We start from the raw sequence: 21648 nt of genomic DNA on the forward strand, positions 1-21648 counted from the left end.
GCTCGTTAGAATACACATTCCTGGGCCTCACCCTTAGTACGTCTGGGTTGGAGCCTGAGATTTAGCATTTCTGGAACTCTCCCCGATAATCCGGTTGCTCTGGGCCCTCGGGCCACCCTTTGAGCGGTGCTGATTTGCGTCACGTTTCACCATTGGAAAGCATGGGGCACCTCCGAGGAGGTTCAGTTTGAACTGTTGGGAAATGGTCTGTGCCAGACCCACCCGAGCCTCTGGCGCCCACGCGCTCAGAGCCAGGTGCTGCAGGGCCGGGGGACCTGGGTCCTCTCTGGCCTGAACACTGACAAGCTGTGTGATGGTGGGTCACTCGGCTCTGTCGGTTTCAGGCCACTTGGTTTGTAATTTGGGATAGAGGTGCTGACCCCACAGGGGTTTGGTGAGGAGTACAGGAGGGGGCCAGTGCAAGGCACAGAGCCCTCCTCCGAAACCAGTGTGAAGGCAGAGGCAGCAACCGGAGTGGTGAGCCTACCCCCGAGGAGCCCCAGGGACTGCCAGCAGCGGGCAGAACCTGGGGGGCGGCAGGGAATGGACTGGCCCGCAGGCCCTCGGGGACACACCGACTCTCACGACAGGCTGGTCTCAGGCCTCCAGTCCCCACGACTGCGAGAGAATGTGTTTCTGCTGCTTTAAGCCACTCGGTCTGTGCCCGTTGTTACAGCCGCCCTGAGAAGACGATACAGTGCCTTACGTGGGAACTGCAGTATAGATACAGTTTTCAGTAAGACGACTGGAGTCATATTTCTGAGGTCATTATTTTATTGTTCACGCGCATGTCTGCTATGTGCCGAACTTCCTCCAACTACCAGTCTGACTCCCCAAGCCACCGAGTGTGGCGAAATGCACGTCTGGCTCCCAGGGCTACACGGAACACGAACGAATGTGTTCCACATTTCCACTCTCCCAGGCGGCTCGGGTGACTGAAGCCAGACGCCTAAAGGCGGAAAGCGGGTGCGCACGCCTTTCCCTCTCGGGCCCCGAGTGCGCGTTTCATGCGGGGGCCATGTATCCATCCGCAAACTCCTCGGGGGCCGGTTTCTCTTCCAGAATTTGCAGACGCGGCAGGCCGAGAACCCGTGCAGTTGGATCTGGTTAACAGCTTTGTTCATAGATTCTGAGTGGTTTGATGTCTATGAAAACCAATGTTACCCGTTTGCATACTGTAACAGAAATAAATACACCGAAAACACCATGTCACCTCCGAGATGGACACTGACATCGTGGGTTACAAAGACAATATACATGCTCACGTGACAACCTGTTAAATCTACAAAGAAGGCAAAGCGCTCCCTTTAGAAATCAAACATCAAAATGACCAGTTTATATATTAATACGTTTAACAGGTACAATTTCATTAATCAACAAGTATTTATGTTTCCAGCACCATGTGCCACTCTTAGTTTTAAGAGGCATCAGCATTTATTTTTATCTGGACATACCTATTGTTGTTATATAATTTTAAGATGTTATTGATTTGGTTTAAAAAGTCCATTGAATAATAATAAAGAGCAACCCCCTCCCATCCCAGCCCCAATCTATAAACATGGTTGAAAAAAGAAAAGGCTTACTTTTTCATGGGTATAGTTTCAACACTATAAAATACCAAAAAAGGAAAAAAAAACAGAGAGAGATAATTATTTTTTAATTATGATCATAGCTCAACTGCCGCACCCCCCACCTTTGTACTCTAACGTGATGCTGACGGAACCAGGTCGGAAGAGACACGTGTCGAGAAGAAGGTGAGTGACGTAGAAATGAAGCGTGGGAGTTCACCGCACACAGACAGAAGGGCAGACTACGGGGTCAAAGGACAGACTAGCCCAGACAGCTACAGGTTCAAGTGCCAAGTCCCCGGGACAGAGGAACTGCAAACGAGAAACAAGGAGGCCAGTTAAGGAAACTGAGAAAGTCAAGCAAGAGGGGGGAAAAAATGGTTAAGACAAGCTTAAGAAAATTGGTACAAAGAATGCATCTGAACAGAGGTGACCCTCTAGTTAAAAATAAAAACAAAAATCACGTCACTGCAGCAGAGCTCCTCTTGAACGAGGTCTCCGGGGGCAGCACCACCGAAAAGGACCCCAAGATGTGCAGAGCCACCGCGTGTACTTGTACTTACTCGTCGTACACGTCCTCCGAATCCATCCGCCGGTAGTACTTGGCCAGCTTCACAGCGAAAATGAGAGCCGGCAGCAAAAATAGGGTGGCTTTGCCTATGCCGAACCAGAACAAATTCTAGGGAGAGAGAGAGAGAGAAATCGGGAGGATTCCACGCATGAAGACGGGAAACGGGAAACTTTGGCTGCTTGGGGAACATCACTCCATTTCGAGATTTTTTTTAAAGGAGTTCTAATTTTGCTCACTGAAACCACTGGGGAACTTGATCATGAGACAGCCACCAGGTGGAGCGCTACACATTATTATAATTCGTGAGCTCTTTTTAAAAACCTTGATGGGATCCCATTGTATTCATTTTGTAAACGAGTGACGGAAGCGGCAAGTGGGGGAGCCAGGGTTTGCTTCCAGGACCCTCCAACCGTACAGCCGTAAACCAGCGACCGGAGGGACAACAGCCAGCAGCCCGAGCCCGCCCGGATCCCTGCGGAGAGCTGATTGTGAGTCTCGGTGACTGGTGAACCCCTTCTGACTTCGTTCTGTGCGTGAACAGCGGGCGGCCATGCTTAGGGCGCACCGGGCTCTCAACAAGCCTCCGGTGTTCAGCTCCACCCATCTCTAAGGTAGCGCTCAGGCTGCGTTCAATCCTGTTTTGTTTAAAAAGCAACGTTCAAGTATTTTTTTTTAAGTTGCCAATATGTCCAAGTCAGATTTCACATAGAAATCTGGATGTATGTCTTTTCTTGAGAAGTCTGAAGCTTGATCTCGTAACCCTGAGCTCTTCGTCCCACCGGGCAGCATCGGCGGTGGCCAAGTGGTGGCTCTTCCCTTAAGGGGGACATCTGTCCTCAGTTTGCCACGGCCACACCGCTGACTTTTGCGGGGGTAACGGCCAACAGTATTTAGGCTTACGCACCAGTCAGAGCGGACACCGCTGTACACAACCGGCATGGCCCCGTGGGCACCGTGCACCAGCCCGGGTCTCACCCTCGTCCTGCTTTGTAAACCCGCACCCCGCCAGGTCCCAGGAGAGGTGCAAGTCTTTGTCCCATGCCTCAGGCCAGCGCTGTAAGTACCCAGAGAGCAGCCTCGCCCACCCCACGGGGAGGCAAAAGGCAGCCTGGATTAAAGCACAACCTCCCAGCTCGGCCCCTGCATTTCTGCTCTGCTCCTGGTCGTGGTCAGTGCTGAATGGCAGTGACCCGTGTTGGCCCAGAATCTCCGGTAAATGTGTCCCCTTCCTCCTCCCACTACTTTTTTTATTGGCAGATTTCTATGATTTTGACCTGTTTTGAGAGGTTTTAAAGTTTTTTGATAACTGTATGCTTTTACTGGAAGCTGCCTCAGCCCTTCTGGGAACAACCAGGAGGAACCGTGTGAGTCAGCCCCGTGGAGAGTGTTTTCCTGGGGAAGTTGATGCCCAGAGCGCTCCCTCAGTATTGAAACCACCTGTAAACAGCTGTAAACAGCTGCAGCCTGCACTCTGCCCGAGCAGCCGCCAGCCGTCCCCTCAGGGGGTTCTCCTGTTATCTGGGAGCAGGCGTCTGGCCGTTGGGCCATCTGACTGGCCTGGGCGGGTGGGAGATGCAGCGAGAGCAATTCAGAATTGACCAGGCTAACCAAGGACCCTCCAGGCCCCACCCCACTGGAGGGCTTCACACAGGGCCATCAGCAGGGGCTGCATGCAGCAGGACAGGCCGGGGAGGGAACTGAAGGAGGAGGGGGGCAGCCAGGAGGTCAAGGATCAGTGTCTGCATGTTGGGAAAGTTAGGATCGCTTCCATCCACATACAAAAGTCCACCCCACAGACAAAGAGACACGTAGACATGGGGCAGGGAGATGGATGAACACAGCAATGTGGATGCCCTGTGACAGACAGCTGTCTGGTTATCCTTCATATGCAATGTCCTTCATTCATTTCATGGCCTGTGCCAGCAATATGCAGAATGGAGCGCCTGTAGACCCTGTGGTCGTGGAGTGGAGAGGCCGGTCTGTGTGCTGTGGGGGCAATTCTTAATCAAGGAACCACACAGACGCACACTTCAAACGGCAGCGACAACTCTGAAGGGAAAGCTGGGAGGTCTGTGGGAGTGTAGGAAAGGAAGCCCAGTCCATTGGGAAAACCAGAGAAGGCCTCCTGGAAACGAGAGAGATGTCTGAGCCCAGCCCTGCGCTGAGACAACAGCTAATAGTAGCGAATGGTTTTTGAGTGTGTCGTGAACCAGAAATGGTGTCAAGGGCTTTACATGTACCCTCTCACTAAACCATCAGAACGACCCTATTGAGGTGATAAAGCTCAGAAAGGTTTAAAGGTGTTCAAAGTCACAGAGTTCAGAGAATGTAGAGGTGACAACTGAATTCGGAGTCTGTCCTCAACCACTGTATGACAAGACCTGGAAGAGTTAGCCGGGTGGGGGGCGGGTGTGGAAGGGAGGGATGAGAACGAGAGATAAAGAGCGTGTGTCCAGTCCCCCGTCCAGGCAGAGGACGTGGCGTGTGCAAAGGCCCTGAGGTGAGGAGCTTGAGATGTATATAAAGAAATAACCCCCTCAAACCCCCCCAAAACAAGTGTGCCTAGAGCACAGTGAGAAAGGTGATTAAACAGTGCAGATGTGGCCGAGGCGGGCAGGAATGCAGTCATGCAGAGCCCAGGGCATTCTGGTAAGCACCCTCATCTTCATTTCCATAGTGACTGGAAGCCAGCGTGGCAGGAGAGGAGGACTGGCGTGTGGAGACAGTCAGTGTCTACAGCAGAGTGGATAGAGCTGAGGAATAAGCTTGGCCAATTAGAACTGACCATTCCAATAGTAACATCTCAATGGGCTTTTAAATCACAAAGGAAATTAAGTTCGCTGTAGCTATGGGCGTGTGTGTGTGTGTGTGTGTGTGTGTAGGCACTAACACTTGAATATTGGCCATCTGTACACCAATGACTATTCATTTATTCCTGTCCAATTACTCTGCACAGTTTTCTTGATGAGGGTCCTCCAACTTATGTAAATATAATTCCAGTAAAGAGCACACACCCACAGCTAGGTCTTTGACTTGTCTAGTGAATTAGGTATCAGAACACGTTCATTTACATATTAGATTTCAGGTCTAAACAGAACAGACCCAAGCAGAAAACTATTTTATATTATAAAGCATAGTACAATCTTGGCGGGGGGGGGGGTAATAAAAGATGATGAGTTTATCGTCTATCCTTAGCTTCTGAAAGATGAAATACTCACCATGGGATCGATGATGTAACCGCACAGAAACACGCTGACAACGGAATCCAAAGCGGTGGCCACGGGCTTGCAGGCTGCGACTTTCTCCATGATCTAAGGGGGAGAGAAACAGAGGCAAAGCCTGAGCCACAAGAACCCGTGGGCACCAGACATGCCGCGTCCCTTCAGCCGGTTTGCCCGAGAAGGATCTCTCCACCCTCCAAGATATGGAGTCGCGGCTGGTTTCTACGGGTGAGTTCTACGATGTGCCAGAGTATGTGCCTGGAAGCCAGACCCTCCTGATTCTCTCTGAGCCTCCGTTTCCCATTTCCTCCCTTGTCATCTGGAACAACAGGACCCACTGTCCTGGACTCCTGCGAGAATTAGGAAGCACACCTGTCCAGAAACTTACGTCATCCGAATTTCTCACCCGCTCCCTCTGTGGTCTGACAAAGACGTGGGGAGGAGATGGAAAGTGAGTTCACTGATCAGTGTTAGAACGGGCGTCAGCGAAGTTGTTGTGTGAAGAAGGGTCAGAGAGCAAGTACCGGTATTTCAGGCTTTGCAGGGGAGACGATAAATTTTTGGCCCAACTACCCGACTCTGCCATGGCAAAAGCAGCCACAGATCATATAACAGAAATGGGCATGGCTGCGTGCCAATAAAGTTTTATTTACAAAAACAGAACTACCCACTGGCCTTCTTTTTGAAGACAGAAAACAAGGTACTCATTAATGAGGTGAGAATAAACACGTTTAATGGATCCCAGACAGATGCGCCAGTCCCATTGACTTAAGAGAGCTACACTCATTCATTCAAAAAATTCTGGGACACAGACAATGTGGTGTGTCTTCTTTCTTTGTCCTTATTTGTTGGCTCACCTGTACCTTACAAGGCAACTCGAGTTAATAACCTTTGGCGTCTCCAAGTTCAAACTATGTTATACAGTCTTTATAGGCTCCTTCGCTGTTTGCTTTACAGGAAGTGGGGGAGAGGTTGTTTTCTCTATGTTTTTCTGCATCTCCTCTTCCTGGCCAAGTCCGTTTTGTTCCAGCGGCCACCTGGTATTCCCATGGGGTGGCTCGAGTATAACCAAACTGTTCCTGTTTATCACCAAACCATGTCTACTTCGGACTCAGAGTGTTTGCATCGTATTCCAGGTATAAATCTGCCCACAATGTGGTCCCTTGGTCTAGTGAGAACACAACACATACAGTGGCCATGGTGGCGATGATGATGATGCATTTCCTCTGCCACTACTCAGCCATGTGTGTCCTCCTCCTGCTAGCACTGAGGGGACCCGGAGGCCTTCGCCTCTGGGGGTGGGAGGAGGTGTCAGCACAGACACCGGGAAGCTGGCTCGGAAAGGAGGACCGAGTGCAGGGGCCACCCAATGCATGCGAGTGGGGACCGGAGGCAGGGACTGGCAAGGTGGGTCTGACATGTAGAGGAGATTGCATGGAGGATGAAAGTCCCAGGGATTCAAGCAGGTGGGCGTGGCTGGAATAGGGGGTGGGGCGGGAAACGAAGGAGAAGACGGCGGGCAGTTTGGGCTCACATGGTGAAGGGCCAGGAACAAGATTTGAGAAGCTCAGGGCGGCTCAGGGGTAGCCCCAATGTTCCTGAGTCACTTGACTTCTCGAAGCCCATATTGGTCAGCAGCACCTACCCAAGTTACTCGGCTGCAAGCATCACGCCCCGCCCCCACCCCCACCCCCACGGAGTAAGCCTCGAGGGCGGCTGGCCCAGAGCCCAAGATGACAAAAGGCACTTTCCAAGACACCATAATTCCACAAAAGTCGGGTGCTGGCTGCAAGATGCTGCCTTAAAACCACTGGAAACTGTGCTCCTCAACTTTCCTGATAGACGGACTGAACTGTGTCTCCCAAACGTTCACGTGTTAAAGTCTCAACCCCCAGTTGAAGACCATGTTTGGAGATACGGTCTTCGAAGAGGCAAGTCTGTTCAAATGAGGTCACTAGGGTAGGCCCTAGCCCAATGTGACTGGTGTCCTCATAAAATGTGCACAGACATGTACAGAGGAAAGGCCATGTAAAGACACAGAAAGACAGGTGTCCACAAGCTAAGGAGCGAGGCCTCGGAGGAAACCAGCCCTGCCGACACCTTGACCTTGGATCTCCAGTCTCCAGAGCTGTGAGAGAACGAATTTCGGCTGTTTAAACCACACCCGGCTGACTAACCAACAACGCAGCAGGCCCAGTGCTAGCCAGGGTGTATCCAAACCAAACTTCAAGTGGACTCTAACTCAAGGAAGTCAAGGTTCACCTGGGGAGACACAGTCAAGTGTGGCAAACATCTCTGTGATGAAGGTGAGCACAGGGAGCTGGGGGAGACCATGGCGGGGGGGGGCTGGGGGGGCGTGCCCTCCAACCTGGGAAGCACCGCCCAGTGTGGACAACACTTTCCTGAGTCTCAGGGAGGCTCCAGTTACGGTCCCTGCATCCAGGGTCCTTTTACTTATCTCCTGTCAAATTACTGGGAATTTAATTTTATTTCTGATTTTAGCTCTTTCTGATTTTATCCTACAAGATTACTATCCTAGCACAACTCCCCTGTGTTCATAAAAGATAAACTACTTACAGAGATCTTGACCCACTGCAGATAGTATTCAAAATATCCAATGATCATATTCCCATACTTCTTAGTTTCCTGGAAAGAAATCAAAGAGTTGGAAACTGTTAGAATGACTACACCCTGCTCTCCTGAGTCATGTAGTTAACGGGCACAGGTCTACTTATTGGCACGCTGATTAAAAAAAAAAAACAACTTACTTGAACAATAACAGAGGAAAGGCTGTTTGCGATAAAGTTCTGAGCAGCATCCAAAGAGGAAATGATACTGTGCACTTTCACCTGAAAAACACAGCAACAGTCGCCACGCTATCTACCGACTGAGAAAAGGGGTTCACTGCGCATGGGTGTGAGCGCTGGTAACTCCATCCCACAGCACCGAGCTTGCTAGTCAAGGAGACGACAGACCCAGCCCAGCCCTCTGAGGGCAGGAAGGAGGAGAGGAGCACACAGCAAGCAGCTCCTTGTTCCAGATACCCAGCCAGGTCCTTTACCTGAAACACATCACTGAACACTCACAGGGTGGAAAGGAAGGCACTGTTACGCCCCCTTCACAGGTGAGGGAGCTGACCCCGTCCAACATCACCAAGCTGGGAAGCATGAGACCTGGAATTTGCACCTAGTTTTTTTTCCCTACCCTAAAGTCCATACCCTTTGCCCTGTCACACAGATGAGGACAAGGCCGACCCACATGGCAGCTTAGTGCAAATTAGAAGAGGTGCCCAGAGACTTCAGGGCGCACAGCCTGGCCGGTGGGTGAGGGCTGACATCTGCTCCCACTTGCCCATCATGAAGGGCAACGCACCGCAGCATGCTGTCACCCTGAATGTCAAGATGTGCTGGGGTGGCACAGGACCTGTGGCCAATCTTAAGTCCTGTCTGTCTCCAGGTCCCCTTGGAATGGGACACACACTGGTGGAGTGGCAACTGTGACTAAAGGTGCAGGGATGGTCCCGGAGCAGAGTGAACCTAACAGTCTTCAGAGGACCTGAGTCAGGACCTCGGAACAGCAACAGAGAGGCGGGCTCGGTGCTGCCCGGGAGAGCACCAGCTGGGACCCAAAGAGTTCACGGTTTACTGGGGCAAGGGGGGGCACCCAATCAAGGGTGGCAAGAATCCCTGTGATGAAGGGGGGACCGGGGAGCTCTGAGGAAAGCTCGGAAAAGAACACGTAGTTTTCTTTTGTGGGACTGACCTCCAGCAGTTCCCGTGGACCGCCAATTTCCTGCAGTAGGAAATAGTTCCTGAGCTGCCTAGCGTCGCCGTGGGTACAAGCTGGATACAACACAGCCTGGGAGCTCAGTTTCCCTTGTGGGAATGTTTCCCGCCCGAGGAGCCCCGGTGGTGCGGGGTGTCAGCTGTTGGCACCTTCCCTGGCATGGCCACCCAGGGGTGGGGACACTTCCCCACCCTTAGGGTGATGGGTTTGGTCAGGGGACGTGCTTTGGCCAATGGGACATAGAGGAGGTGGCCGTGTGCTGGTTCTAAGAGGCGGCTTAAAGGGCAACCTGTGTTCCCATTCATCCCCTGAATTCCTGTCTCCGCCTAGGAAGACACACGGTGACCCCGACGGAAACTGCTCCCCAGGCTGGGCCTCTGGGTGGGACAGCGTGTGGAGAAGCCTGCAGTCCACCCAAGGGTGAGAATGAAAGTCGGTGGTCGGAGGCACTGAGCCTTGGGGGCTGTTTGTTAGGCAGTGTGCTCTCCGTAAGAGTGACCAGTGCATCTTTTTAGTTTGCATCCTACATGTCAAAGCACGGCTTTCCCCAGTGTCCCTAACCACGCGCCGAGAGGTCATCTGCGTGGACAGAACTACTTACAGAAAGACGGTAGGAAAACCCAGTTTGGCACTTAAAATGGGTGCATCATGGAGATTTTTTTTTAAAATGTAAAAGTACCTGCAAAACCAACAGCTCTGAAAGTGTGTGTGCGCTTCCATAATAAGACCCCGTGACAGAAAAAGAAAAGGAATTCTTACCCCCAATCCACTGCTTTGGTGTTGAAGGTCCTGGATGCTCTGGTGAAGAGTTTTCTGGTAAATAAACACAGATGACATTTTCCAACTCACTACAGGAAGCAGCAAGACCCCACCCCTTGTGTGTGCCCCCTGCCCACGTCGGCCGTCCAGTCCGACTGGGCTCTGCAGTGGCGCTGTTCCGGGAGGAACAACGGACTCCTGCCCCAAGGCGCATCTCACAGGCCTGTGGCGCGGGAGAACGGGGAAATGAGGATGCATAACCGAGAGCCTCACAGGGCAGCACACCGCGTGTCTCGTGTCGCCGGGGTTGCCCAAAGTGACGTACGTTGCTTAACATAAAGCCGCCCGACCAGAGAGGCGTAACCTGCATGGTTCAGACCAGAGATCGGCCAACGTCACCAGTGTAGGACCAGAGCGTAGAGGTTTTAGGCTTTGTGAGTCATGCCCTGTCCCAGCCACACCACTTTGCACTTGTAGCCATAGGAGCCACAGATCACCTGTACTACGTGAGCATGGCTGTGTTCCAATAAAACTTTATTGACAGAAACAGGAAGCAGGCCAGATTGAGCCCACGGGCCGTCGTTTTCAGGGCCGCCGTTTGCGGACCCCTGGGTTTACACTGTAGGTCACGCACAGAACAACTTGCCTGTTTGTAGACAGGTTGCTCCCGTCCTGAAAAGGACAGGGACTCCTGCGGCCACTTGAAGGCAGGCATTGAAGGGACATGCAAACACCAGCTTAAGAGGTTAACAAATTTGTGCAAGGCATAAGCAAGTATAGCAGAAAACTGTGGCACAGCACAGCACAAAAATGAAGAAAATTCAGTAGAAGGACTTTGTAAATACACACATGAATCAAAAAGTTAGAAGAAGAAGAAGAAAAAAGACAGAGGTGGTGAAAACTAGTTCTGGAAGCTTCTGAAGTTGAGGTCAAGTGAGCTAATATGGTTCTCCCAACCCGAGCACGCCGACTCTGTAACCCTGTTTCCACAGCCTTCCCCTGGACAGCTGCAAACAAGGCCCCTCATAAGCATAGAGATAATCCCCCCTTTTCACAGAGTCCCTCCGGCAGGTGAAATCCTTCATCTCCAGCGAGGCGGGAGCCGGTCCCGCCACTTCCAGGCGAGGACACTGGAAGCTGCGTGAGTTTGAAGAGGCAGAGGCAGGATCTGAACTCAGAGCTGCCTGAGGCCAGAGCCCCTGTTCTTTCTCTGCTACAAGCTGCCTTTCCAGCACTCAGGGGAAAAGCCTGAAGGCGGTGAGGAGACCAAGACCGGAAAGCCAGGCAGGAGGACGGAAGAGAGGACAGAGGAGACACTGATCGGGACAGCGAACAGGGCTGGTGGAGGCGGAAAGGACCCACCCCTGCCCGCCCCTGTTTCTGGGCAGGGTCTGGAGCAAAAGACTGTGAGAATGCGTCCGTCCAGAACAGAAAGAAACCTCAGCGTGCAGCCAAGTGCTGGTGAAAGTGACGGGAGTCTGAGCACAACTTGTTAATACGAGGCAGCCTCGGGTTTCCTGCAAGTGCTCCCCCTCGGGTGGAAAAAGACAGGAAGGTGAGCGGAAAGAAGGGGGTGAGATTGAAACTGTGTCTTCTTTAAAGCCCAGATAGTATCATCTGTTTTTTAAAACAGCTCAATTTCTCAGCCTGAGGCCTGTCCGGTATGCCCGTGTGAGACGCACATACTGTGTCACTAGGCTAAACAAAAGCCACCCAGGCGAAACGAGTCACGCGAGGGGTACGGCGAAATGCCAGAGGTTGACCGTTACCATGGGCGATTCCAGAGGCACGACTTGGCCGTGGTAAATCATTCTGACCGTCTGGGCATTACTTGCCAGGGACCGCTTCAAGCTTCCTTGGGGCTACAAAGAGAGTGAAATAAACGGAGATCCACGCCAGTGTTCCAGTCCCTGAAGCACTCTCTCTGACCCCCAGCCCTCCGGGTGCCACGACAGTTGTGAGCCTGGGGGCCGCGGGAGGGGCCCTGCCCAGACACCAAATCACAGAACCGGGAGCTGTCTGCAGCGACCCACCGACACTGCCGTCCTTTCTGAGTGCCACTGGCCGCGTCCCCTCTCCCCGCTGCCAGGCACAGCGGCTATACAGTCACCGCACAGTAGCGACGTCTCGTTTCGCAAGGAGAAAACCAAGGCTCGACTGAGCAATTGTTCCTGAACCCACACTTCAACAGAGTTTTGTATGTGAATGGGTAACAATCCTACTGCCCATCTTCCAGGCGAGGAAACTAGGGCACAGAGCCGGGAAACGCCCTGCCCAGGGTCTTACAGTTGGGCGGCGGCTGAGTCGGGATTTAAACCTGGGTCTTCCCCCAGAGCCCAGATTCCCCATCACCATGCTCTGCTGCTCTCGAAAGGGACCGGTTCCAGCCATGTAATCACCAGCCAGCAGAGCAGCCGATGAAGGGAAAAGCTTACAGAGCTCGGAGGGTGTCTTTGCCTTCCCGCATCCACTTCCTACAGGTGACACAAAGGGGGGCTTGGGCTCTCCCTCCCGCGCCCTCGGTCCCCATCCCTGCGCTGCAAGGAAAACGTGTGCGCGTGGCTGGCAGAGGGGTTGATGGGGTGAGAGCGGCGCCAGCGCTCAAGCGGCTCAGGGCGCCTGCACCTAGCACAGGGCTCGGGAAGAGCTGCATGTGTGCATGCAGACACCACCCGGGGCACCTCCCCAGGCTGGCAGACCCTCGGGCCCCGCGGCAGGGCCTGTCAACAAGGGGCTGCTTGGGGAGGTGAGGGGCCTCTGCAGCAGCCCCTCCCCCCCCCCCCCCCCCCCCCCCCCCCCCCCCCCCCCCCCCCCGGGTCGCATTGACATGGGACAGCTACAGCGGTTACAAAATTGAGTCCAGCTCCCCAACTCACCAACTGGTTGGCTTTTTCTTCCAGACCATGTGCGAATGTTAAAAGATTCACTTTTGTGGGTGTCTTGGCTGTCTGAGAAAGGAGACGAGAGAACACCGTGTCACGGACATGGGATTTTTAACCCTTAACGACGTCTCCACAGGCAGCAGAGGGAACGCGGGCCTACAAAGCAAGGTGGGAAGCTCTTACACAGGCGACGTCTGCTTTCTGTTTTTTGGAAAGATTTTATTTGTTTTTAGAGAGAGGGAAAGGGAGGGAGAATCGGAGGGAGAGAAACATCGATGAAGGAAACATCTATGGGTTGCCTCTCCCACGCCCCCAACCCGGGACCTGGCCGGCCACGCAGGCATGTGCCCTGCCTGGGAGTCAGACTGGTGACCTTCTGGTTCTCAGTCCACCGAGCCCCACCCGCCAGGGCTGCATTCTTACTTATAAACATAAAATCACAGTATTCAAACCTACGAGGAAATGAAGTGCTGATGGACACGTGCTAGCATGTAGATGAATCTCAAAATCCTTGGGTTACAGGAAAGGGACAAAGGTTACATACTGCATGATTCCATTTCACACAAAATACCCAGAGTCGGCAAACTCACAGAAACAGAACACAGACTGGTGGTTGCCCGGGGCTGGGGTGGGGATGGGGAGCAACAGCCCAATGGGAAACAGGGCTTTGTTTGGGGGTGATGAAGATGCTTTGGAACCGGATAGAGGTGGTGGTCCTATACCACCACTGCGATCGTACGAGATGCTAGTGAATTGCTCACTCAAAAATAGTTGACTTTGTGTTCTGTGAATGTCCTCTCAATAAAAATAATAAATAAGAACAAAAAAGAAACACACTTGGGCTCTAATTTCCCCCCCAAAGATCCAGCGTCAACGAGCGGGCCGTACCTCCGCCAAGTAGGCGCCGTAATCTATTCTGTCCACCCCGGAAGAGATGAAATCCTGGAGGTTCTTTTTCCCCGCCGCATCCAACAGGACAATGTTGTCGATATTCACCTCCATGTTTTCAAAATCACTGCTTACGTTTTGGGTAAACTTCGCGATGAAAACAAAGGTCAGAAGTCAGTCTACGCTTCTCCAACAATGTCACCAAAGAGCAAGAACATTATACAGGACAAAAGACAACACACACCCACTCGACTGGCGTCGCTTGCCGACCCCTCTCCCCCCTCCCGCCCCTGCCCGCTCCTTCCCTGGGCCCTGTGACAAGCACGGTGTGAGGAGGCGGCGGGGTGCACAGCAAACTAATTGTTGCATCTTTATCCTGGAAGACCTCGGAGGGAAGAGGCACGGGAACCGCATCAGGACACCAGGGAGAGGGGCAGGGAGGACCTTCCGAGGGGGTCTTGACAAACAGACAGGCTGAAAGGGGGCGGGCAGGCTGCATCCCGGGACAGGGCACAGCACGCCCTGGACTCAGGCGGTCAGGGGGCCTGGGTTTATGGGCCGTGGCGGATCACTTGGGGTTGCCCTGAGAGCCAGTCCGTAGTTTTTGGCGGCATGCAGTGCCCAAGTGTCCGGGGCCCTTCCAACCTTACTCATCACGGGGCATAAAGAAAATGCCACACAGCATGATGAACAAGTGTGTGTGTGTGGTGGAGGGGGGCATTTATTTTGAGCCTGGTTACAAAATTATGTGCTTATGCACATCGCAAGGCGTATCTAGGGAAGGCAGTCAGCACCAAGTCTGTGTGCCACTTCGAATAGACGCTTCACGTTTGAAGCCTGTTCAGCCGCCGTGACGCCTTTCGTGAGGTCTCAGGGGACAAGCTGTGGGGTTTGGGGAACGACCTCATCCCGGGCACCCCTCGTCTGCTTCCTTGGGGGAAGTCCAGAGGAGAGAAGGCTCCTTAGAGTCTTTCTGGCGTAGCTGAGAGGGCCAGTGGGACCCCAGTGTGTCCTAGGCCTGGGCAGCTCAAACCCCTGCTCCTTCTGGTCGGAGGGCCATGCCGTGCTGTTCATCCCATCCCTGGTGCCATGCCGTCTCGTGCCAAGGGCCAGCAGGGCTCAGGAGAGCCCACCCCGGGGTGCTGGGGCCGGAGCCATGATTCGTAAGGAATGACGGTGGGGTGGGCCCCAGTGGTCGGTGCCCTCTTCCCTCATCAAGGGTCTGGCGGAAGACGGTGGCCCGTCTTGTAGAGCCAGTACCCCTGGGACATAAGCCGGGCTTGTTCCTCTAGGAACACGGACACTCGGGGAGATACACAGTTTCCCTGCAAGGTGCCCTCGGGACCTGGGTCACCTACTGGAGAAACCGGTGCCTCGAGAAAGACGAGTGGTTGGGGGGGGGGGGGGCATGAGTGTTTTAGAATTAGATGTGGGGGAGGGTGGCATGACCTTGTGAATGGGTGAAATGTCACCTTAACACGGTTGATTTGACGTGACTTTCACGTCAGTTTGAAGCAACAGAGACAACTGGACTGAGTGAAGGGCTACATGAATTCCCTGGCTGGTCCCAGCCACTCACCTGCTGGGTGTCGAGACAGTCACTGATGTTGTAGATGTTCTCCAGCTTCAGCGCGGTGTAAACGCCTTTGTTGTCTTTGCAGTCGCTGCGGGGATAAACAGACTGACGTGACCCAGGGAGGCAGGGGGGGGCCACCTCTGTCCACTGTGAACGTCGAAGAGAAGCGTTAACTGTTTAACCTGCAAACAGAGGGGCTTCTGGGTGTCGACACAGCAGGTGATCACCTGTGGCTGCGTGAACCCCCCCCAGCGCCCACCGTTCCTGACTTTGCCCCCCACTTTACAAAATTCCCATTGTGAGAACAGGTTTGGAAGGATTAGCACGTATGTCCTTCTATCTGTCTCCTTGGGTTCCTTCCGGTGATGCGGGGGATAACACAATTACGCATTGGGCGGCTGTCAATTCTCATTTCAGAAAAACCCCTGAACAACAATGGCTAGAAAGAGGTATGTTACGTACAAGGCACGTCCTGGGCCTTATCGGAAGGTTCTGTGAAAAGTCCCCCAGACCGTCTGCCTCCATAACTCCCGGGCTGAGCCTCACTCCCTGAACCCCCGCCTGCACACGTACTCCAGTGGCAGGAGGGAGACTCGGAGCGGGCCACCGACACCCACACGGTTGGGATACTTTGGCGGGAGACATAACTTGGCCGCACCTCCCTGTGCTTCCTTGAGACGGGCAAACCCCCTCCTCTGAGCTAAGAAAGGCCAGCCTCATCCGATGCGTGTCTCTGCCCCCCAAACAGCTCCTCCTCGGGGGCATGTCCCCCGAGCCCTGCAGCCAGAGCCCTCTGACCCTCGGAGGTCCCTAGGATGTACAGAGCTCCTCTCCAGGGAGCCCTGAGCAGGCGGGTGTGTCAGAGCAGAGAGCCTGATGCACCAACAGGCAGAAGGCAGACTGGACAGTTCTGCAGGAGCCTGAATCACAAAGGGGCTGGCCTCGTCCTCTCTAAGCCTAGGGAGGGCTTAGCTGTGCACAGGAACTCTGGTGGATTGACAGGGTCTGCCAAGAGCATGCTGTTGGGAAGGGTCGTGAGAAGTCCCTGGGCTGAGTGGAAGACCACAGTGGATTTGCAGTGTCCACCATGAGGGCAAGGTGCAGGCAGGGTGGCTGGGCCTGCCGGCATCTGCGGTGTCTGCTGGAGGAGAGCCAATGGCATTGGAGTCCTGTCGCACGGACAGAAGCTGAACTGCCCAGGGTCACAGAGCCCTGGTGGCAGATCCAGGACTGGAGCCCGGACAGTCCCACAGCACAGCCGGCCCTTGAGCTGCATGGCCACAGGCACGTGTGTGATTTGGACCCACCCCCTGAATTCTTGTTACGTGGCGTTTACTTGGGATCCTGTGAACAAGAGTTTTCACAGGATCCCAAGTAAACTATTGTTGTTTCACAATAGTTTTCACTATTTTTTATCAAGAGTCTTAGGGTCACCTTCACCAGTGTGTCCCAGATTGCTGGACAGAGGGACCTTAAGACACCACCATTCTAGGATCTAGAAAAGGGGTCCCCAACCTCCAGGCCGCAGACTGGTACCAGTCCGGACCCGTCAGGATAGGGTCCAGGCTACACAGCAGGAAGTGAGCTTGAATGTAATTCACTCTGTAACCTTCCCCTCCGACCCTGGTCCATGGAAAAATCAACTTCCACGAAACCAGTCCTGGTGCCAAAAAGGTTGGGGACCGCTGGTCTAGAAGGTGTTCAAGGGAAGAATCATCTTCTTGGTCTTTTTTCTACTATTTTTTTTTTTGCCAAGACTAGAGAACAGCTTAATTTTGGAAACTGGAAAGTCTTATTGAGGTTAAAGACACCTGGAAAGTAAAATTCTCATTCTGGGGAAAATAACATTTGAACTAGCAAAAAAATACACAATGCAATTGTTTATACCTGTAAACTTGTTCAAAAGTGAGATTAATATCCGGTTTGTTAAGTACCATGCCAGAGAGATAATATTTCCATTCCTCATTTATTAAATACGGTGTATCCAAAATCTAGAACAAAGGTTAAAGCATTTTTTTAAAAGACAGTTTTACACTGATACACACACACACATAATAAAATGAATATTCTGTTAAGTACATTTTCAGGATTTCCACATCATGATTTTCCTCACTGATTTTCAACTTAAAAGTAGAAAATAATATTGTGATTAGAATAAATCAAACCACCACTAGGTAGCACCAAGAGGAACTAGTGAAATTACTTTCTTTGGAGAACACGACATTTTAGTGAAACACACACATTAGACACGAGAGAACAGACCACGGGGGGCAGAGCAGCTAGTGGGAAGCCGTGACGCGGTGGGCACAGCTCCTCACTCTCCCCTCTGGACAAAGTGAATGAGCGTTCGCACATTCTCTGACTTCACGCCACGTGCATTTAGAATGGGCTGCATCATGCACGGCTGTATGCCGGCTGGAGGACCGTAAATGGTTTCAAAATATTACCTACTTTTTAAGAATTATTTTTAAATGGTTTAACACACGATGGAAGATAATAAGCCTGGCTTGATGTATTATTACTATTTTTTATCAAGAGGCCAAGTGAAGAGCCCTGGCTGGCATAGCTCAGTGGATTGAGCGCGGGCTTCGAGCCAAAGCATTGCAGGTTCGATTCCCAGTCACGGCACATGCCTGGGTTGCAGGCCGGGTCCCCAGTGGGGGCCACATCAGAAGCAACCACACATTGATGTTACTTTCTCCCTCTCTCTCCCTCCCTTCCCCTCTTTTAAAATAAATAAATAAAATCTTTAAAAAAGAGAGACCAAGTGAAGAAATTGATGCTCTCGATTTAATTTTCCTCAACCAACCGAGTAATGAAAATACCACGGCAACAGCTGGTTACTTTAATAGCCGTTCACCTGACTGTATAACAGATCGGAGGTGTAAAATATATACAGTCAGACAGGAAAACAGAAATATATTTTAAAAATCCGAATCTGGAGGAAAACATTGGGAGGCCGAAGTTGGGAGCAAGCACGTAAACGGAAACTTCCTTCTTCACCACGGAAGCTAAACGTGAAACGGTCCCCCGGAGTGTGCAGTAGCTGGTCTCCGAGGGAGGCTGGACTTCAGTTTCTAACGGACTCAGCGGGCTGTCTGCTGGGGACAAACTGTCTGCCAGGAGGCGTAGAATTTATCATCCCTTTCCCTTCGAATGTGTGGCCTGAAACCATCTGTGTGGGCAACTGTCATCTGGGAAACTCTTCGAATATCAGAAACTTCCCGGAGCGTGGGAGGAACCTGAGAATTTATCTTCTGATATTTCTGGCCACATCTGACAACGACCGCTATGGAAATCTCTTTTTCTCCCCAAATATTACCAGCCCCATGGATGCACAGGCCTGAATTCCTGGCACTGGTTTCACTTAGCAGAAATATACTAGCGTATTTTTTTTTGCTCAACACAAAACGGTAGGAATCTCAACTTATCAAAAAAAAAGACTGAACCCCTCATCTGTTCACACTGCTCCTGAAGAAACCCACGAGGTAAGAAGTGAACGTTTTAGCTTGAGCCTCCCATCATGGTCAAGGAAACCGCATTTACCTGGAATAACTTCTTGCTTTGGTAAGGTTCACAGACCAGTTTTTCCACATTTCCACCAACGACAAAAGAAAGAACCACAATGATCATCAATATCCAACAAAAGAGGAAGCTGATTCCAACCCCTCTGGAAAAAAGAGAAATAAGGTTAAGAATTCTACAAGGAATTATTCAATATTCAGTATTATCGACCCGTCGTCACGGACTCCACCTGTTCGGTGGAGGAAAGGGACCCGCATCTTCAGCTGTTTGTGGGCTGAACGGGTCAGCCTGCCCAGGAGCAAGGACAGAAAGTGGTAAGCATGGTGGCCTCGCAGTCCTAGGTGCATGGGTATTTAGGCAACCCTGGTGGCTTAGTCACGGGCCCACCCGCAGCCAGCACCACGGTTCAGACATGGGCTCCGGGTCAGGTGAGTGAACCCAGGCTTTCTGCAGAGGACACAGTGAGCGGGGGGCTCTGGGGCAGGAAGCGTGCCTTTGAGGGTCTGAAAGGGGCCCAGGTGGCTCTGTACCCACGGAGGGCACAGAGTGTGGCGAATGGCTGCTCGAGAGACAGTGGGGGGTATGGGGTGGTGGCTGGTAGATCCAGGGCAGGGGAGCTACTGAGGGGCTCTAAGCACAGAAGACACACAACCCAACTTCTCTCTGAAGAAGAACATTCTTGGGAGAGCATGAAGGATGGGATGGACAGGCAACTTCTGTTCGAAGTCAAGTTTCTAGAGTTTCCAAGGGAGCAAGCTAGATGGCCATATGGCACAGTGTCTGATACCAGGTCAGTCTTTAACAAGTATCTGGTGGGTGGATGGATGGATGTTTGGATGAATGGATGGGTGGATGGATAGATGGTTGGTTGGATTGGTGGATAGATGGATGGATCAGTGGATGGATGGACAGATGCATGGATGGATGGATGGACGGATGGATAAATGGATGGGTAAATGGATGGATGGATGGATGGATGGGCAGATAGATGGATATGAATACAGGAAAAAAACAATGGAATAAAGAAAGCAAACTTTGAAATAATTTCCATGGTAGCTGCTTTAAAGAGGAGCCCGCTATAGATAAACAGTATGTTTAAGCTTGTCTATCAAAGTACAACTAACTTAGACATTTCTTTTACTTTCTTACTTGATGAAATTTCTCACAATGACCAACGTATGATCACATGTACACATCACTGGAACCGAGTGCTCAGCCGAGAGGCCACCAGACCTGTGCAACACCCGGGTCACCGGCTGCCCTCCCTGAGTTCCCCACCCTCCACTCGGCAAGGAAGAGCAAACACTCACACCATGAGGAAGACACCCCCCGTGTTCGAGACGCAGCCTCGCCTGGTGGGGGTGGCGTTCCGGTCGTAGCCACACAAGCCGCACAATAAACCCAGGTAATAAAAAGTCACGATGAGAGTCAGCACGCTGCAGGCTACCAAGCCGCCCAGCCACCTGGCGAGAGAAGCACACGGTGTTACTACACGGGGAAGAGGAGACATCACGGCAGTGCCAAAGCATTGGTGGGGGCAGCTGGGTACTCCTTGGCGATCCAATGTCAGATTCCCCTGTTCAATCCCTCAGAGGGTGACATGAAAAGATGCTTTCCTGCCACTAGTCTTCCAACCCAATAAAACAAGTCAATTTTTATCTTGGTTTTGAAGTGTTCTCACTTCATGGGATCATGTCCTCCTTTGCCTCATTTCCGTGGCGCTCCTAAGCAGGGGCGGTTCTACTCCTCCAGGGCGACTGGTAACATCAGCCCTGACGTTTCCATCCTTTCCAGGCCCCTAACGCTGTGTGCACCTATTAGAATGATGACGAGATGCAAATGGATCACGGTTAGCCAACACATGAAGAAATACTGGGCTTTTCCCCCCAGGTCTTTCTCTAAAGTATTTGGTGGTTGCAAGAATATCTGGGGTCATTGAGTTCTTTATGGAACCACAAATTCTCTGCGTGGTGAGTGCATTGAATGTTTTAAAATTTTACAAGCATCCTAAATGACATGCTTGCAGAATGCAAATCTCAATTTTGTAATGGTCCCGTGTGACATTTCAGGATAATGGATCCTCAATGCGGTCTTCCCGGCATTCCTGGAACGTACAATAAGCTTTTCCGGCAGCTGAAGGTAGGACTGTTTCCCAACCTTTACAACACTAAAAAAATAAAGAATTTACTCCCAAGACAACAGCCCGCCCCTAAAGCTTTTCATTCAATTAAGAGCAATCTTGATAATTATAATAGCCATCTGCATCCATTTTGTGGCGTTTTGGTCCAGATCCTGGGGACGCATAATTCAATAAGCCTGGAGCCTGGCCTCAGAAATCTTTTACCGTCAATGCTTGCCTCATCCACTCAGGCACATTTCTTCTAAAAATGAGCCGAGGGACTCTGGGCAGGGGAAGCTGACATGGCGACAGAGAATGGTACCATTCTCTCCATCTGTGGAATGCTAATGGGATTGCCAGCTCATTGAGCAAGGGTCTGTCTTATGTCCGTCCTGACACCCGCTGGGGTGGCCGAGCCCCAGGGGAGGGACGTGGCCTGCTGCTCACAGGGCAGTGACAAGAGACCAGTCAGGTGGGGGGTTGAAACCCCCTCTGCCAAGTTATTGCTGCTTTAAGGGAGTGGCTTCGCACCCCTGAGCCTCAGTTTCCTAGGAAACCGGGCTATAAACAGGACACAACCCAGGGTGGGGGGGGTGTGCATTTTATAGGCAATGTCACACGTGCGGTGCTTGGTGGGCATACTGGAACTGTCCCCTAAAGTCTAGTGATGGCTGTTATGATTTATCCTGCGCTCTTGCATGACCAACGGCCTGAAGAGGAAGGAGCATGTCTGGAATGTGCTCAGGTTTGGGC

At 52.1% G+C, this 21648-nt stretch overlaps 1 protein-coding gene across 7 annotated transcripts in view; it reads right to left on the bottom strand.

The window, feature by feature from the left end:
• Positions 1-751: 751 nt before the first annotated feature.
• The window catches only part of PROM1 (prominin 1), a 90245-nt gene continuing 69348 nt past the window's right edge, over positions 752-21648 (bottom strand). For 5 of the 7 annotated variants that reach the window (XM_028506653.2, XM_028506652.2, XM_028506654.2 and 2 more), the window contains 14 exons: positions 20087-20239; positions 18798-18921; positions 17139-17242; positions 15255-15339; positions 13676-13822; positions 12782-12853; positions 11675-11767; positions 9906-9959; positions 8129-8209; positions 7938-8006; positions 5358-5450; positions 2132-2247; positions 1584-1607; positions 752-1175 (listed from right to left, as the gene is read on the bottom strand). In XM_028506653.2, coding sequence (XP_028362454.1) covers positions 1121-1175; positions 1584-1607; positions 2132-2247; positions 5358-5450; positions 7938-8006; positions 8129-8209; positions 9906-9959; positions 11675-11767; positions 12782-12853; positions 13676-13822; positions 15255-15339; positions 17139-17242; positions 18798-18921; positions 20087-20239 — 1270 coding nt within the window. In that variant the 3' untranslated portion in view covers positions 752-1120. Of the gene's footprint in view, positions 1176-1583; positions 1608-1642; positions 1881-2131; positions 2248-5357; positions 5451-7937; positions 8007-8128; positions 8210-9905; positions 9960-11674; positions 11768-12781; positions 12854-13675; positions 13823-15254; positions 15340-17138; positions 17243-18797; positions 18922-20086; positions 20240-21648 lie in introns of those variants that run through there. The other 2 variants (XM_028506655.2, XM_036018945.1) reach the window with 1 other exon arrangement.

The sequence above is a fragment of the Phyllostomus discolor genome, chromosome 1 (genome assembly GCF_004126475.2).
Source record: "Phyllostomus discolor isolate MPI-MPIP mPhyDis1 chromosome 1, mPhyDis1.pri.v3, whole genome shotgun sequence".
In the NCBI taxonomy this organism is placed as follows: Eukaryota; Metazoa; Chordata; class Mammalia; order Chiroptera; family Phyllostomidae; genus Phyllostomus; species Phyllostomus discolor.